The 13,988-nt window shown below is 44.1% G+C and overlaps 1 protein-coding gene across 1 annotated transcript in view; it reads left to right on the top strand.

The window, feature by feature from the left end:
* The window catches only part of CEBPE (CCAAT enhancer binding protein epsilon), a 32,586-nt gene extending 18,900 nt beyond the window's left edge, over nucleotides 1–13,686 (top strand). The window contains exons 2-3 of the mRNA XM_040354555.1: nucleotides 1,099–1,685; nucleotides 13,014–13,686. Of these exons, the coding sequence (XP_040210489.1) occupies nucleotides 1,239–1,685; nucleotides 13,014–13,328 (762 nt within the window). The 5' untranslated portion in view covers nucleotides 1,099–1,238 and the 3' untranslated portion in view covers nucleotides 13,329–13,686. The remainder of the gene's footprint in view (nucleotides 1–1,098; nucleotides 1,686–13,013) is intronic.
* Nucleotides 13,687–13,988: the final 302 nt, after the last annotated feature.

Genomic DNA, 13,988 nt, shown 5'->3' on the forward strand with positions numbered 1-13,988 from the left:
AACCTGGGAGCCAGGGTCTAAAATAGACTCTTACTGTCTCAAGATGGCCACCAAAGTCACATGGGGTTCCAGCATCCAATCGGATAGCTGCCTCCCTGTGACCAATAAAACCATAGTGGAACTAAGTTCATCTTGACTTCCTCCCCCATCTGCATTGATTGTCACCTGCAGTGGAGAAAATAGACTGCACCTGCCTATACCTTCCTACACACACAGCAAGAATAGAGGAATTTGCACTGCAGGATATTGTATTCTAGCAGACGATACATCCATAGCTGGTTAAGTACCTGAACAGTGACAGCATCTGATTGGATGCAGTCACCGTTTGGTTTAAAATGTTCTACTCTTTAATTTTTCAGTTGAGTTTTGTCAAGCTGGGCGGTGCCAACAGGTCCACCCACAGCCCGAACTTCATCTGATTCAGTAGGTATTAGCTGAAATTCAAGCTGTGAATAGCGAGCTTCAGATTTCATGTTGCATCCTCCATATTTAATTGGGGATTTAAAGAATCTTGAACTGGGGTATAGATAAATATACAAGAAACATTGGCTTGAAAGCAGCACAAATTACAAAACTGGATTTCAAGTTATGGCTGTATAGCCCATAAGTATGGGAAGTGTCAATAGCCAAATCTAGTTGTCCATATATGTATATTTTTCTAGATCTGCCTCAGCCACTGAAATGAGAAATATGGCTAACAGTCTAAATATCTCATGTCACTGCTGTGCCAAAGATGATGGGAAACCCCTGATGTCAAAATTGTATACTTTATGTCTCTCAGCTATATGTGACAAGAACCATTGGTTATGTTTTTAATACTACATAAAGGCAATGTGCCCCTTGAATCATGAATTTAAAATCAGGAGTTCTCCTGCATAACAATGGCACCCTGAAAGGTGGACACGTAGCTTGCAATCAGGTATGTGCTTTATAATCACACAAAAAAAAAAGATCTTATCTGTAAACTGTATAGTTGCTGTTGTGTCACCTTTCCTTCCCCTTACTCCATGTTTTCTGGATTTGACCAGTAACACAAAAGATGACACAATAATAAATATGTGTTAGAGGAAATTCTGTAACCAAATTCTGTCTTTCCAGCTGTCTTATGCTGATAAAATAAAGAAGAGAGTGATTAGCCAACAGGCTAAGGAGAACTTTGTCAACAGAAGGCCTTTACGTGGTGACGAGTGCTGGACAGAAACATAATCACCTGGAAGAAGAAAGCCATAGCCCAGACAATGTCTCAGAACAGTTATTATGAGTGTGAGAAACGAGGCCCAAGCTCAAGTTACCCTACTCGTCTTGGACCATCCCATGGAGAGATTGTAGGGAATAATCTCTGTGATCCTGAGACCTCCGTGGATTTGTCCACGTATATTGAAGCAGGAGAAGAACTTTTGTCTGATGTATTTCCTCTTACGCAGGAACGTGTGAAAAACACATATCAATACCTGCCCTCAGAGGGCTTTCCCGCTAGTGCCCTGTATGGATACCCACACAGCATGGTCCCAGATCGCAGAATGGGAGGATATGAATCGGGAGGAGTGATTGTGAAGGAGGAGACCCGTGGGTCACACAGAGCTGTGTGTAACACTCTACAGTACCAGGCTGCACAGTGTGCACAGACTTCAATGCATCTACCCCCACCAATGGAGAGGGTACACCCAACACTCCGTGTACTGAAGGTGAGAAATGTCTGTCACTCTCTAAGCATCATTCCTTCTTCCTCTTCTACCACCTCTTTTATATATAATCCAAGTGATTCTAAACCTTATTTATTTTTAATTTTTTTTAATAATAAGCATGTTATACTCACCTGAACGGCCCCAAACGTATTCTTCTTTGGTCCCCCGCCGGTGGTCCTGGCTTTTCCTCTTCTTGGTGTGCCACGATAGGAAGCTGCTTCCTATCGTGGCACACCTGCGGACTCAATCCCAAGCTGCACTGCCTGTGTCCACAGGCAAAGGCTCCTGCTGCTCTTAATCTGTTCTGTGAGGAGGGAGAGAGCGGAGAAAGTCTCTGCTCTTGGGCACATCCCTGGATATTTATTTTGCACCTTAGCTTCTAAAACATTTGCCTAAGCAATGTTAAAACACTCAGCATTCTCATGAGATCCTAGGAAAGCTATAGATCCCAATTACCAGCACATTTTATTTAAAAAAAAAATTAGACTTCAAAATGCAATTTCTATTCAGAAGTGACAGGGCTAACAAATAGGCAGATCTTACATCTTCATGCAAGATCTTTGTTAAATGAGAGATCTGCCTGTAGCTATAACTTTTATTTTATTTTAAACACAGTAGAGAAGACTAGAACCTCTACCAGATTTGGTTCCCATCACTTTTGTTACTGTTACAAAGTTTACAGTGGGATAGAAAGTGAGGGGAATGCACTCTTACGAGAACAAAGACAATAATAAAACATGATAGAGGTTTTATATTTTCCCATTTTTCTGTGTTAAAGATATTTCATAGGTTGCATTTTTCAATGGATTAGGATGTTTGAGGAAATCTCCCAACAAAGACAAGAAGGTAATAGCAAGCTGGCAACCTTGTGCTTGTGTTTGGTAGTATCACATAATCCCAATGTACACAGTTTATGTACTGGTCATCAGGCTTAGAGGACCCAGTGAGCAATGTCAGAGAATTTCTATGTAGCTTAACCTCTTGCCGACCGCCCACCGTAGTTTTATGGCGGCAGGTCGGCTCGGCTGCGCAAAATCATGTAATATAACATGATTTTGCATTGCAGCCACTAGTAGGGGCTCGCCCCTGGTGCCAATGCGAGTGCCCGGCGGGCGCGATCACCGCCGGGCACCCGTGATCGCTCGTTACAGAGCGAGAACCGAGAGCTGTGTGTGTAAACACACAGCTCCTGGTCCTTTCAGGGGGAGAAATGACTGATCACATGTTCATACAATGTATGTACAGCGATCTGTCATTTCCCCTAGTCAGTCCCCCCCCCTTCAGTTAGAACACAATGAGGGAACATAATTAACCCTTCCTCGCCCCCTAGTGTTAACCCCTTCCCTGCCAGTGGCATTTTTACAGTAATCAATGCATTTTTATAGCACTGATCGCTATAAAAATGCCAATGATCCCAAAAATGTTTTTTAAAAGTGTCCGATGTGTCCGCCATAAGGTCGCAGTACCGATAAAAATCGCAGATCGCCGCCATTACTAGTAAAAAATATTAATAAACATGCCATAAATCTATCCCCTATTTTGTAGACGCTATGGGGGTAATCCACAAAGATCCGGCATAACTTAATTTTTCCCATTTAAGTTACACTGCCTTAAAATTTCTACCTAAGTGCCCGATCCACAAAGCACTTACCTAGAAATTTTTGGCTGTGTAACTTAAATTCCGCCGGCGCAAGGCGTTCCTCTTTTCATTGGGGCGATTCCCATTTAAATTAGGCGCGCTCCCGCGCCGGCCGTACTGCGCATGCTCGTGATGTCATTTTCCCGACGTGCATAGCGTTTAATTACGTTACGCCAAGCTTTGTGGATTGCGACGGGTCAATAAAGTTGCGTCGGAAAAAAAAAAAAGATACGGCGTTAAAAAAAAAATTCAAAACAAAAAAAAAATTGCGGCGCTGGACAGAAGGGTCTGCTTTTACATGGTGTAAACAGTTTACACTTTGTAAAAGCAGCCCTAATTTTGCGTTTGCAAACTAAAACTTATGGAGAAAAAACGAAGCTGAAAAGCTTCGTGGATCTCCGTAAGTGCTAATTTGCATACCCGAGGCGGCATTTCGACACAAAATGCCCCCAGCGGCAGATGCGGTACTGCATCCTAAGATCCGGCAGTGTAAGTCCCTTACACATGCCGGATCTTCTGCCTAACTATGGAAAACTGATTCTGTGGATCAGTTCCATAGTTAGAAACAGGGATACGACGGCGTAACAGCAGTTACGCCGGCTTATCCCTTTTGAGGATCTGGCCCTATAACTTTTGCGCAAAGTCTAGGGCTGTCCCGATACCACTTTTTTAGGACTGAGTACAAGTACCGATACTTTTTTTCAAGTACTCGCCGATACCGAATACCGATACTTTTTTTTAAATGTGTCCCCAAATGCAGCCATGTCCCCCCACAAATGCAGCCATGTCCCCCCCCATATATGCAGCCATGTCCCCCCCATATATGCAGCCATGTCCGACCCCATATCCAGCCATGTCCCCCCCATATCCAGCCATGTCTCCCCCCATATCCAGCCATCTCCCCCCATATGCAGCCATGTCCCCCCCATATGCAGCCATGTCCCCCCCCCCATATGCAGCCATGTCCTCCCCATATCCAGCCATGTCCCCCCATATGCAGCCATGTCCCCCCCCATATGCAGCCATGTCCCCCCCCCATATCCAGCCATGTCCCCCCATATGCAGCCATGTCTCTCCCCATATCCAGCCATGTCCCCCCCATATATGCAGCCATGTCCTCCCCATATATGTAGTATTCTATTTTGGTATCGGGGGTATTTGCGGGAGTACGAGTACTCCCGCAAATACTCGGAATCGGTCCCGATACCGATACTAGTATCGGTATCAGGACAACCCAATCAATAAACGCTTATTGCGATTTTTTGGGTGAAAAATATGCAGAAGAATACGTATCAGCCTACTGAGGAAAAAAATAGTTTTTTATATGTTTTTGGGTGATATTTATTACAGCAAAAAGTTTTAAAAAAAAAGTTTTTTTTTTTTTTAAATTGTCGCTCTATTTTTGTTTATAGTGCAAAAAATAAAAACCGCAGAGTTGATCAAAAATCACCAAAAGAAAGCTCTATTTATGGGAAAAAAATTACACCAATTTTGTTTGGGAGCCACGTTGCATGACCGCGCAATTGTCAGTTAAAGCGACGCAGTGCCGAATCGCAAAAAGTGGCCCGGTCATTGACCAGCAAAATGGTCCGGGGCTGAAGTGGTTAAAGTGATTCTAAATTATATTTTTGTGTTTAAATAACAAACATGTTATACTTACCTGTTCTGTGCAATGGTTTTTGGGTATCTCCTGGCTCCACCCCATGCCGAGTGCCTCCAAAGCAGGCCTCTTACTATGGGGGAACTAGTGTGGGCTCAATCCCGGGCCCTGCTCTGTGTGTCAATAGACACACAGAGCGCAGCTCGGGCCCCGACAGAGTCCGACAACATATAATGTCAATATCTTAGATTAACCTGGATAAACAGCTAAAAGCACACATAAGTCAACATTTACACAAACCCAGATAATCCTTATTGACATACAAATTTGACAAAGGAACCTTCCACTATTTTTTAGAAGAAGCAAAGTTGCCCTGTCCAAAGTCACCAATATTAGGATGGTCCACCTAGGTGTGTCAGGGGGTGAGTTTGAGTCGTCTCCCACTGAATTGGAGTGGGAAGGGTTGGTGTCTCGCGAGTCCTTTGAGTGGTGAAAATGGCTCATTCAGAACTCTCACCTAAGGTGTCCAAAGTCTCCTCTGGGGCAGAATTGTGCATTTTGCTCTTTCAACTCGGAGGGCCCATCTCCAACCGGCTTTCCCTTTGGTTTCATGAATGGCTGAGAAGTCTCTGTCTTCTCTGCTGTCAGGGAAATTGGTGGGTCTTGACATTTTAGTGAGTAACCTTGGGGTATGAGTTCCATCAGGCCTGAGGGTTCCTGGATCTGTTTCACCAGAAGGGGAAGGATGACCTCTGAGGGTATAGGAGGCCACAACCAGACCATGCAGACATCTTCCTCTTCACTGCTCTCTCCTTCATCTGTGTGGCAAAAACTGAGATCTACTCACTGGTTGTGAATCTGGTTGCCAAGGTTCACAAACTGCTTCCATGAGTGATAAGAGATTTTTACAATGCCAGGTCTTTAATGGGCTGGTTCTTTCTTCTGGGCAGATCTGGTATGTCAGCAATCTGGGCAACTCCTTACAGACAATATATAGCTGGGATTTCCACTCAACGCCTAGCTTAATCTTCCAGCCAAATTCCTCAGCAACATTCAATCACCTGGTTGCAGGTCCTGCACCCTCACTCTCAGACTGACGTTTAGTTTTGCTGACCTCGGATATCTGAATCCGACTGAGCCTGCTCATACACTGTCTTCAGATTTAGACATCCAGGCTAGAGATGTGCCAAATGGCAAGTCAGTGGGTAGCCAGGCCTCTCTCCAGAACATGACCATATAGGAGAGAACCCTGTGGAATCATTCTCTGCGCTGTCGTAGGCATGTACGGTGGCTGAGATATTACTTCTCCAGTGTTGTTTCTTCTCATCAGCTATCTAATAGGTTGCAGTTGAATGATTCTGACTGTAGATCTTCTTGTGGGTGATAAGGGGATGTTCTGGACTTCTGAATACCCAATAGGTATAGCAGTCTCCTAATGAGTCTACTCAAAGTCTCTCTATTGGTCAGAGTGGATATTTTGAGACAGGCCGTAATTAACCAAAAAACTGTATCAGAACTTTGGCCACTGTAGATGCTTGCTTGTCTCTAGTTGGAAACGCCTGGGCGTACCAGGTGAAGTCAGTCACCACTAGTTCATTCCCTTGTCCACTTGAATCAGGTTCCAAGCCCAGAAAGCCAATGCACATTAACTCCATTGGTCCTTGACTTTGGAGATGGCCCATTGGGGCAACTCTGGTGGGTAAAGTCTTTCTCTTGTAACATGGGGGGCCATTAGCTCTAGTGGTAGATGCGTTTTCTAGTGATTCACTGTAGTCAGGAACTATATTTGAAGGGCCTGGTAGCCCATTTTTATTAAAAAGGCCATTAGGAAGTCTAAAACATACAGGGTTTCCCACGCAGGGGTTCTTCTCCAGCAAATACACATAAACAGAAAATGCTAGCCCACCTGGTTCTCTCTTTAGCAGTACCTCTGTTCTTTACGCTGGTCCTCCACAAAACCTGGACATTGGATTTTGGAGATTCCGTCCCACCCAAGACACTATGGAAACTCCTAACTACAGAGCCCCATCCAGGTATACCAAAACCTGGAGAAAGCTGCAAAAGCAGTTTTCTCCACTCCAAAGCTACACTCTGTAGTCCTGCAGTGAGCCAATGTGCACACTCTGTGTCTTTTAAATTAAATTAAAATTAAAATTTAAATACACATGTTCCAGTGATAGCATCTCATACTGTCACACTCTGTATGCATCATATGCAGGAGTGATAGTATCCTTCTAATTCAGCCTGCATGCAGGGCCAGTAGAAGCAGTGTCTTACTAATTTGAAAGTTCTTTTAGGTCATAATTACCATGCAAAGCAGTCAATGCAGTCTCTCTATGCTTTTCTGGCAGGAACAGTTGAAATGTATCTTCAAGATCATCCAAGGTGCTCCTATAGTAGCCAACCCTGTCACATAGCTGTAACCAATCCGATTCGTTATGAACCAGATATGCTTCTTTTGGAGTAGCAGAGCTTTTAATGTTAAACTGTAGAGAGGGTCACCCATCTGATCCTGCCTCCAGTCTTTCTTTAAGAGCTTGAGCAGGCCTTCATCTCTCACTTGGGAAAGGTCACAGTAGTATTTTGGGACCCCTGCAACTGAGACTCCAATGGCTTCAGCTCCTGACACTGCTCTGGCCCGATGCACTTCTCCTTGGCACAAGTCTTCTACCCCTTCCGACTTTACTTACTGTGTCCACTGTTCTGGAAGAGGCTCAGGGTGATAAGGTCTTCTAGACAGGGCATCGGCATCTCTGTTCTGACCCCTGGGTGATACTGTAGGCAGCCAACCACCTACAGTATGCCTGTTGGCATTCAACTTGGCCATGGTAAGTACAAATGCAATTTATTGTCATTTTTGACCACAAAGTTAGCACCATACAAGTAATTTTTCAGTTTATCCACCACTACCGACTTCAAGACAAAGAATTCTTGTGTGTGGGATATTTCTTCTCAGCAGGGGTAAGACTTCTAGGAAAGCCTGCTCACACTGACTGGTTTTGGATTGACTCCTGAGGCTTCCTGGGTCCTTTAGTTTGTTTAGTTGGTTTCAGTGAGTCTATGTTATCCCCATATCCTCACACTTCAGCAGGGGGTCAGGCTTTATAAGAAAATCCCTCAACAAACCTTCAGTAGCTTGAGCAGAACCCCAGAAATGACCTCAACTCAGTCACACTGTTTGATCTTGGCCAGGAGGTGACAGCTTCTGGCTTCTTGGGGTCTGTGGCCACTCCCTCAGCAGAGATGACCTGCCAGAGTTAAGTGACAGAAGGCTGGTAGAACTAGCACTTCTCTAGAGACGTCAACCCATCATTATGAAGTCTTTGGGGGAGATTTACTAAAGCTGGTGCACTCAGAATCTGGTGTAGCTGTGCATGGTAGCCAATCAACTTTATTTTCTTAGCTTGTTCAATTAAGCTTTGGCAATAAAACCTGAAAGCTGATTGGTTTCTACACAGAAGTGAGCCTGATTTTGCACTCTTCAGCTTTAGTAAATAAACCCCTTTGCATCACTTTCTCTAGATGCTTCTTGAGTTCTTCTAGGGTTCTGCCAAAAAACAATTGTCGAGGTATACCAAAACTTTAATGAAAGTCATGTCTCCCACTGTATGTTCCAGAAGACATGGAAAGTTGTTTGAACTCATGATAGGCCTAAGGGCATCCTGTTGCTCTTACTGAATCCCTGGGGGCAGATAAAGGATGTTCTTTCTCTGTTTTCCTGATGCATGGGAACTTGATAGTACCCACTCTTTAGGTCTAGCACACTGAACCACAACACTCTGGACAACCATTGAAGAGCATCTTCTATCCGTAGGGTAGTCTATTGATCAGGAATAGTTCTCTGGTTAAGTGTTTGGTAGTTGATACACCTCCTTAGGGAGCCATTCTCCTGGGAGAGGCATAAGAACTTTGTGACTCTCTTGCTTCAACTCCAACTGTTTATGAAGGTCTTCCAGATCACCCAATGAAATTCATCAAGCTCTTTCTCTAAAGGGCTTTTCTTCCCGAAGGCAAATTCTGTGTTGAGCACTTTTTGCGCATTCCACAGCAAAGTTGTTTTTGGAGAACATCTCTTGCCATCTCAAGAGTTGGGCTTTGGCCCTCTCCCTCCATTTAGGTGAAAGTGGGGTATCCCACGAGTAGAATATTTCTACTAGGATTTTGTCCACTGCTCACCTTCCCCCAGATCAGATGGTGAGACTGGAGTAGCTGGATTTACTTGTCTGGTCAGCAATCGGATCCCTAACTTCACTTGAGTGTCAGTAATGTTGCGAACACTGACAGGAATCTTGCCATGATTTTGTTATAAGGCCCTAGTCGACACTACTTTAGGGATCAACTCCACCCTGTGTGCGTCCCTGAGAATTGGCTTCAAAGACAACAAAGGGCTCTGGCTGATCTCAGTTGAACATGACTGTAGCTCATAGACATGCAACTTCCCCTGGCTGCAGTATCTTCTCATCTCTGTCTAGTCACCACAACTTCTCCACTCCTTCTGTGGCTTTCTGTTTTTGAACAATTCGCCAATACACTTGTCATAGTGTGGGGTGTACACTCTCGGACTACGTGTCAGGCTTGAAGACAAGGGGAGTGAGTAGTCTCCTGATGAGAATAGTATTTAGTCCTATTATCAGTGAACTCTTGTTGGCTTCAGGTGGATGAGGGCACACAAGTTCTAATATATTAAATATCTCTGATTGCCCAACCATAGAGTGGTCGAAAGCCAATTTGATCAGTAGATATTCTTCATAGGGGAAAATCTGGGTTCCAAGACCCCAAATTTCCAGCACTTCCAACTTCTGTAGGGCTATATGCTTTAGGTGTTTGTAATAAAAGTCCTGATATTGCAGAGTCACCTGTGCTGTTGTGTCCAGAAGGGTCTTCTACAGTGGATGCCTTCTACTTGAACTGGTACAGTTCAGGAAGGCCCTACTAACTTGTCAGGGATTTTGCTTGGAACAGTGGGGCAAGCAGGTCCTATGGTCTGTATTTGTACCCCTTTCTTGGCTGGCTGTCATTTTTCCTGGTGTCTCAATTGAGTTCTGGGAGATTGGTGCGCATTGCCGTTCAGGGGCTGCATACCCGAGGTCAAAGAGAGTGAGTTGGACAGTCTCTCAGAAAGAGCATAGGGAGTCAATTGCAAGACTTTAGGCCACCACTGTCAATTCTTTGTTTCTTTAGAATCGGATCTGGCTGTTGGAGATGTGCACCTGGTTCACTCTTTTTGCTGGCCTTCAGGCTTCTGTGGGCTTGTGCATACTCATCTGTAGTATACCACTTTTCCGCAATTGAAGAAAATCGCTTGATTTTAAGGCTTCTCAGCAGAACCAGCCAAAAGCCGCGTACACACGATCAGTTTTCTCGTCTGTAAAACTGTCATGTTTTCCCTTGGATGAGAAAAACGGCCGTGTGTAGGCTCTCCAGCAGTTTTCCCGACGAGAAAACCGCAGAGAATCACAACGAGAAAATTAAGAACATGTTTTAATTTTTCTCGTCACGAATCGCAACGTTTTTTTCCTCTGCAGTTTTCCCATAGGGAAACACTGCGGTGGAGCCTACACACGGCCGTTTTTCTCGACCAAGAGAAAACATGTCGGGAAAAGCCGCCGTGAGTACACGGGGAAAAGGGACCAAGCCGGTCCTCGGTTTTCCTGTCGGGTAAACCTGATCGTGTGTACGCGGCATTAGAGTTTGAAGACTGAGCCCTGGAACACTCTCTTTAGGAAATGTCATAATTTTGGTCGCTAGTAGAGTCATCATCTTCATTAGTTGGGTCATCTGGGTTTTCAAAAGCTCTCTGGGTCTTTAAAAGCTCACTGGGTCACACTGACTGCACAAACCCCCTTGACTCCAACAACAGGCTCTGATCTTGTGCTCTTCTTTTTTTTCTTCCACTTCTCACACAGTCCTTATTAATTCAGGATACTGTATTTGCTCTGCTCTGCTCTGCCAATCTGAGCAGGTTACATACAGTAGCCTGTTCGGATTGGCTTTGAGAGTCAGATAGGTGCGGGCTGATGATGTTACAGCCTCTGCCAATCCAAGCAGGCTTTGTATTCATTGATAGAATACATCGCTCTTCGTGACTGGCTCCAGCTCCAGCAAGAAAGAAGAAGAATATGGCTCCGGCTCCAGCAAGAAAGAAGAAGAATATGGCTCCAGAAGGAAAAAATATGAAGCGTCGGAAGCCTCAGAAGGGGGGTCGTCTTATATGGTGAGTACAGGCAAAAAATCTTAAAAAACTGTAAAATTAGGAGGTTGTCTTATACGCCCGGTCGCCTTATACACCGGCAAATACGGTACTTCAAGATTCTACTTTCCCATTGAGTTTTCAGCTAAATGCCCTGAAGTTGCAATGGGTGAAGCCTGATGGGGAAGCTGAGACACTAGATCCCCATCAGGCCTGCTCTTGCTCCTGTAATTTACAGCAGGTACTAGGGGGATTCTATAGCTAATAGAAGGCTGTCTCCAAGAAAAAAAAAATTACAGCCCAAATGACAGCTACAGAATGTTTGCTCCTGTGTATGGCATTCTGCCCGAAGAGTTCTGTCAATATGTCTACAGTATGTGATGTTAGAATTCACGGCCATCTTAAAAAAATAAAGTAAAGTGCAGAGAATATCTCTTGTGTGGACATTCTTTTATGTTTAAATATTCAGGCCTATGGCCAGGGATGTCATAAGAGGTCCTATGGCCAGAAGTTTGGCACAGTATGGCCATGGGATACAACTACCAGCAGGTGGGTACCTGTCCTATCCGAGAATAAGTGGGGTGGGGACTTTGGCTCCAACACCTGACCAATCAGACATCCCCATACAAGCAGCCTATTTTCTGCACAACACGCATATAAAAGAGTTATACAGTAGGGGTATTCACTATCTTTACTATGCTGTATGTACTGTATGTGTCAGTCTGGCCCTGCTTCTAATGGAGAAGTAAAGCAACTCTTAGAACGACATGGATTTTGAAAACACTATTTCATGACATATTGCCTAATGCATTTTTTATACAACTTCATTCAGTGCAATTTGATTCAATAAATTTTGTAATCAAAACAAACTCACGTGTTTGTCCAAAGGAAAAGCCAGGGGCATCATAAAGAACATAAATACATATATACAAATATTGTAGATACATCATATTGTAAATGATAAATATGTCCTCTGAGCTGTTACTACTGAACTCAAGGCAACATTTTGGTTACTTTGGCCAACATAATATGGAGACACTTTAAATTTTGTTGTATCTAAACAAACAGAATTCACAATACTATATTATACTGCTTAAACTGACATTAGAATGAAAAACAAATGCAGAGCTCTCCTCAAGTCCCCTGGCATCCTGGAATGTGGGGAACTCTACTGGTCTAGGAGATGTTCAGGCAGTTGGTATTTGTATAAAATGTATTCAGTACTCTCAGGGATTTCAAAGTAAATTTGTTTTTGATAGCTTAACATTTTGTTTGCTGAAGCATTGTGCTTCATTAACGATTGGCAGGTTTTTGTGCCCTCTTAATTTTTCTTTTTATCCTTTGTATCTCAGTGTTGATGATGATTTCTGTCAGCATCTTTTGGACACTTCCTGTCTACATGCACTCACTTCAGAATTGGCTACACCCTCTTGCTCTGGACTTGATTTCTGGTAGTGACATCAGTGGACCATGCATATACAAACATGCAGGGCAGCCATCAGAAATTTTTGGGCAATTTTTTTTACACAGCTTTAGGCCTGGGCCCCCTCAAGCCTGACCACCAACATTTCCCAGGGCTTGCCCAAGGGCCATCCCACCAAATTTGTACACTGGCCACCTCACCTGTATGCACTCAGCCCCCCTCAATCGTGTATATATGTCAGCCCCCTCACACCTGTATATATGTTAGCCCCCCTCACACCTGTATATATGTCAGCCCCCCTCACTCCTGTATATATGTCAGCCCCCCTTACTGCAGAGGATTTGCATGTTAGTTTAATAAGGGATCTTCCATGGGCCTGATTTTTTTTCTACCCGATTGTTCAGAAACCCTTACGTATGAAAACTTTTTAAAACTCCTAATGCAACTTCTTTATAACCTCTTTTTTTTGTCTACAGGGCCCTCTCTCAGGGATGCTGCCTGCCTCTCCAATGAAAGAGCCAGGCCACAAAGGAAAAAAGCTACTGAGTAAAGACAGTCTGGAGTACCGCCTGCGTAGAGAGAGAAACAATATTGCAGTGCGCAAGAGCCGCGACAAAGCCAAACGCAGAAATATGGAAACTCAGCAGCGAGCCCTAGAATTCATGGCTGAGAATGAGAAGCTGCGTAGTCGCATACAACAACTGAGCCAAGAGCTTGAAGCTTTGCGAGGGGTTTTCAGGCAAATTCCTGAAGCGGCTGCATTAGCCAAAGGAGCTGGGGGCTGTAGCTGAAAGCCATAAATAATGAATGAAAAGAGCTTATTATAGTATACCAGCTTTAATAGACTCTGGGTGGGACTTGTGTTCACCAAAATGAACGAACATCCAAGAATAAAAGGATTAGTTTTGCATAAAGATATATTGTATACATACTGATTCTAGGCTGGGACTAGTTCATTTTACATTACTGGTACAACACATCTGTTGAAAGTATTCAACACCTGTGTTTTTTATCTAAGACGGCAATCTGTGTAAATGTTCAGGTCTTGTACATGTGCTCTTTAGTTTGTATAAAAATAGTGGGCCAGATCCACGAAGCAGTTACTCTGGTGTATCTATTGATACGCCGCGTAACTGCTAGGTTGCTGAAGCTGGGCTAGATCCGACTGGCGTATGTCTTAGTACGCCGTCGGATCTAAGGTGCATATTTACGCTGGCCGCTAGGTGGCGCTTCCGTCGATTTCCGCGTCGAGTATGCAAATTAGCTAGATACGCGAATCCACAAACGTACGTCCGGCCGGCGCATTTTTTTACGTTGTTTCCGTAAGGCTTTTTTCGGCGTAATGTTACCCCTGCTATATGAGGCGTAGCCAATGTTAATTATGGACGTTGGGCCAGCGCCGAATTTTCCGTTGTGTACGTCGTTTGCGTAAAATGTTCGCGAATAGGGCT

Source organism: Rana temporaria, chromosome 1, assembly GCF_905171775.1.
Source record: "Rana temporaria chromosome 1, aRanTem1.1, whole genome shotgun sequence".
Lineage (NCBI taxonomy): Eukaryota > Metazoa > Chordata > Amphibia > Anura > Ranidae > Rana > Rana temporaria.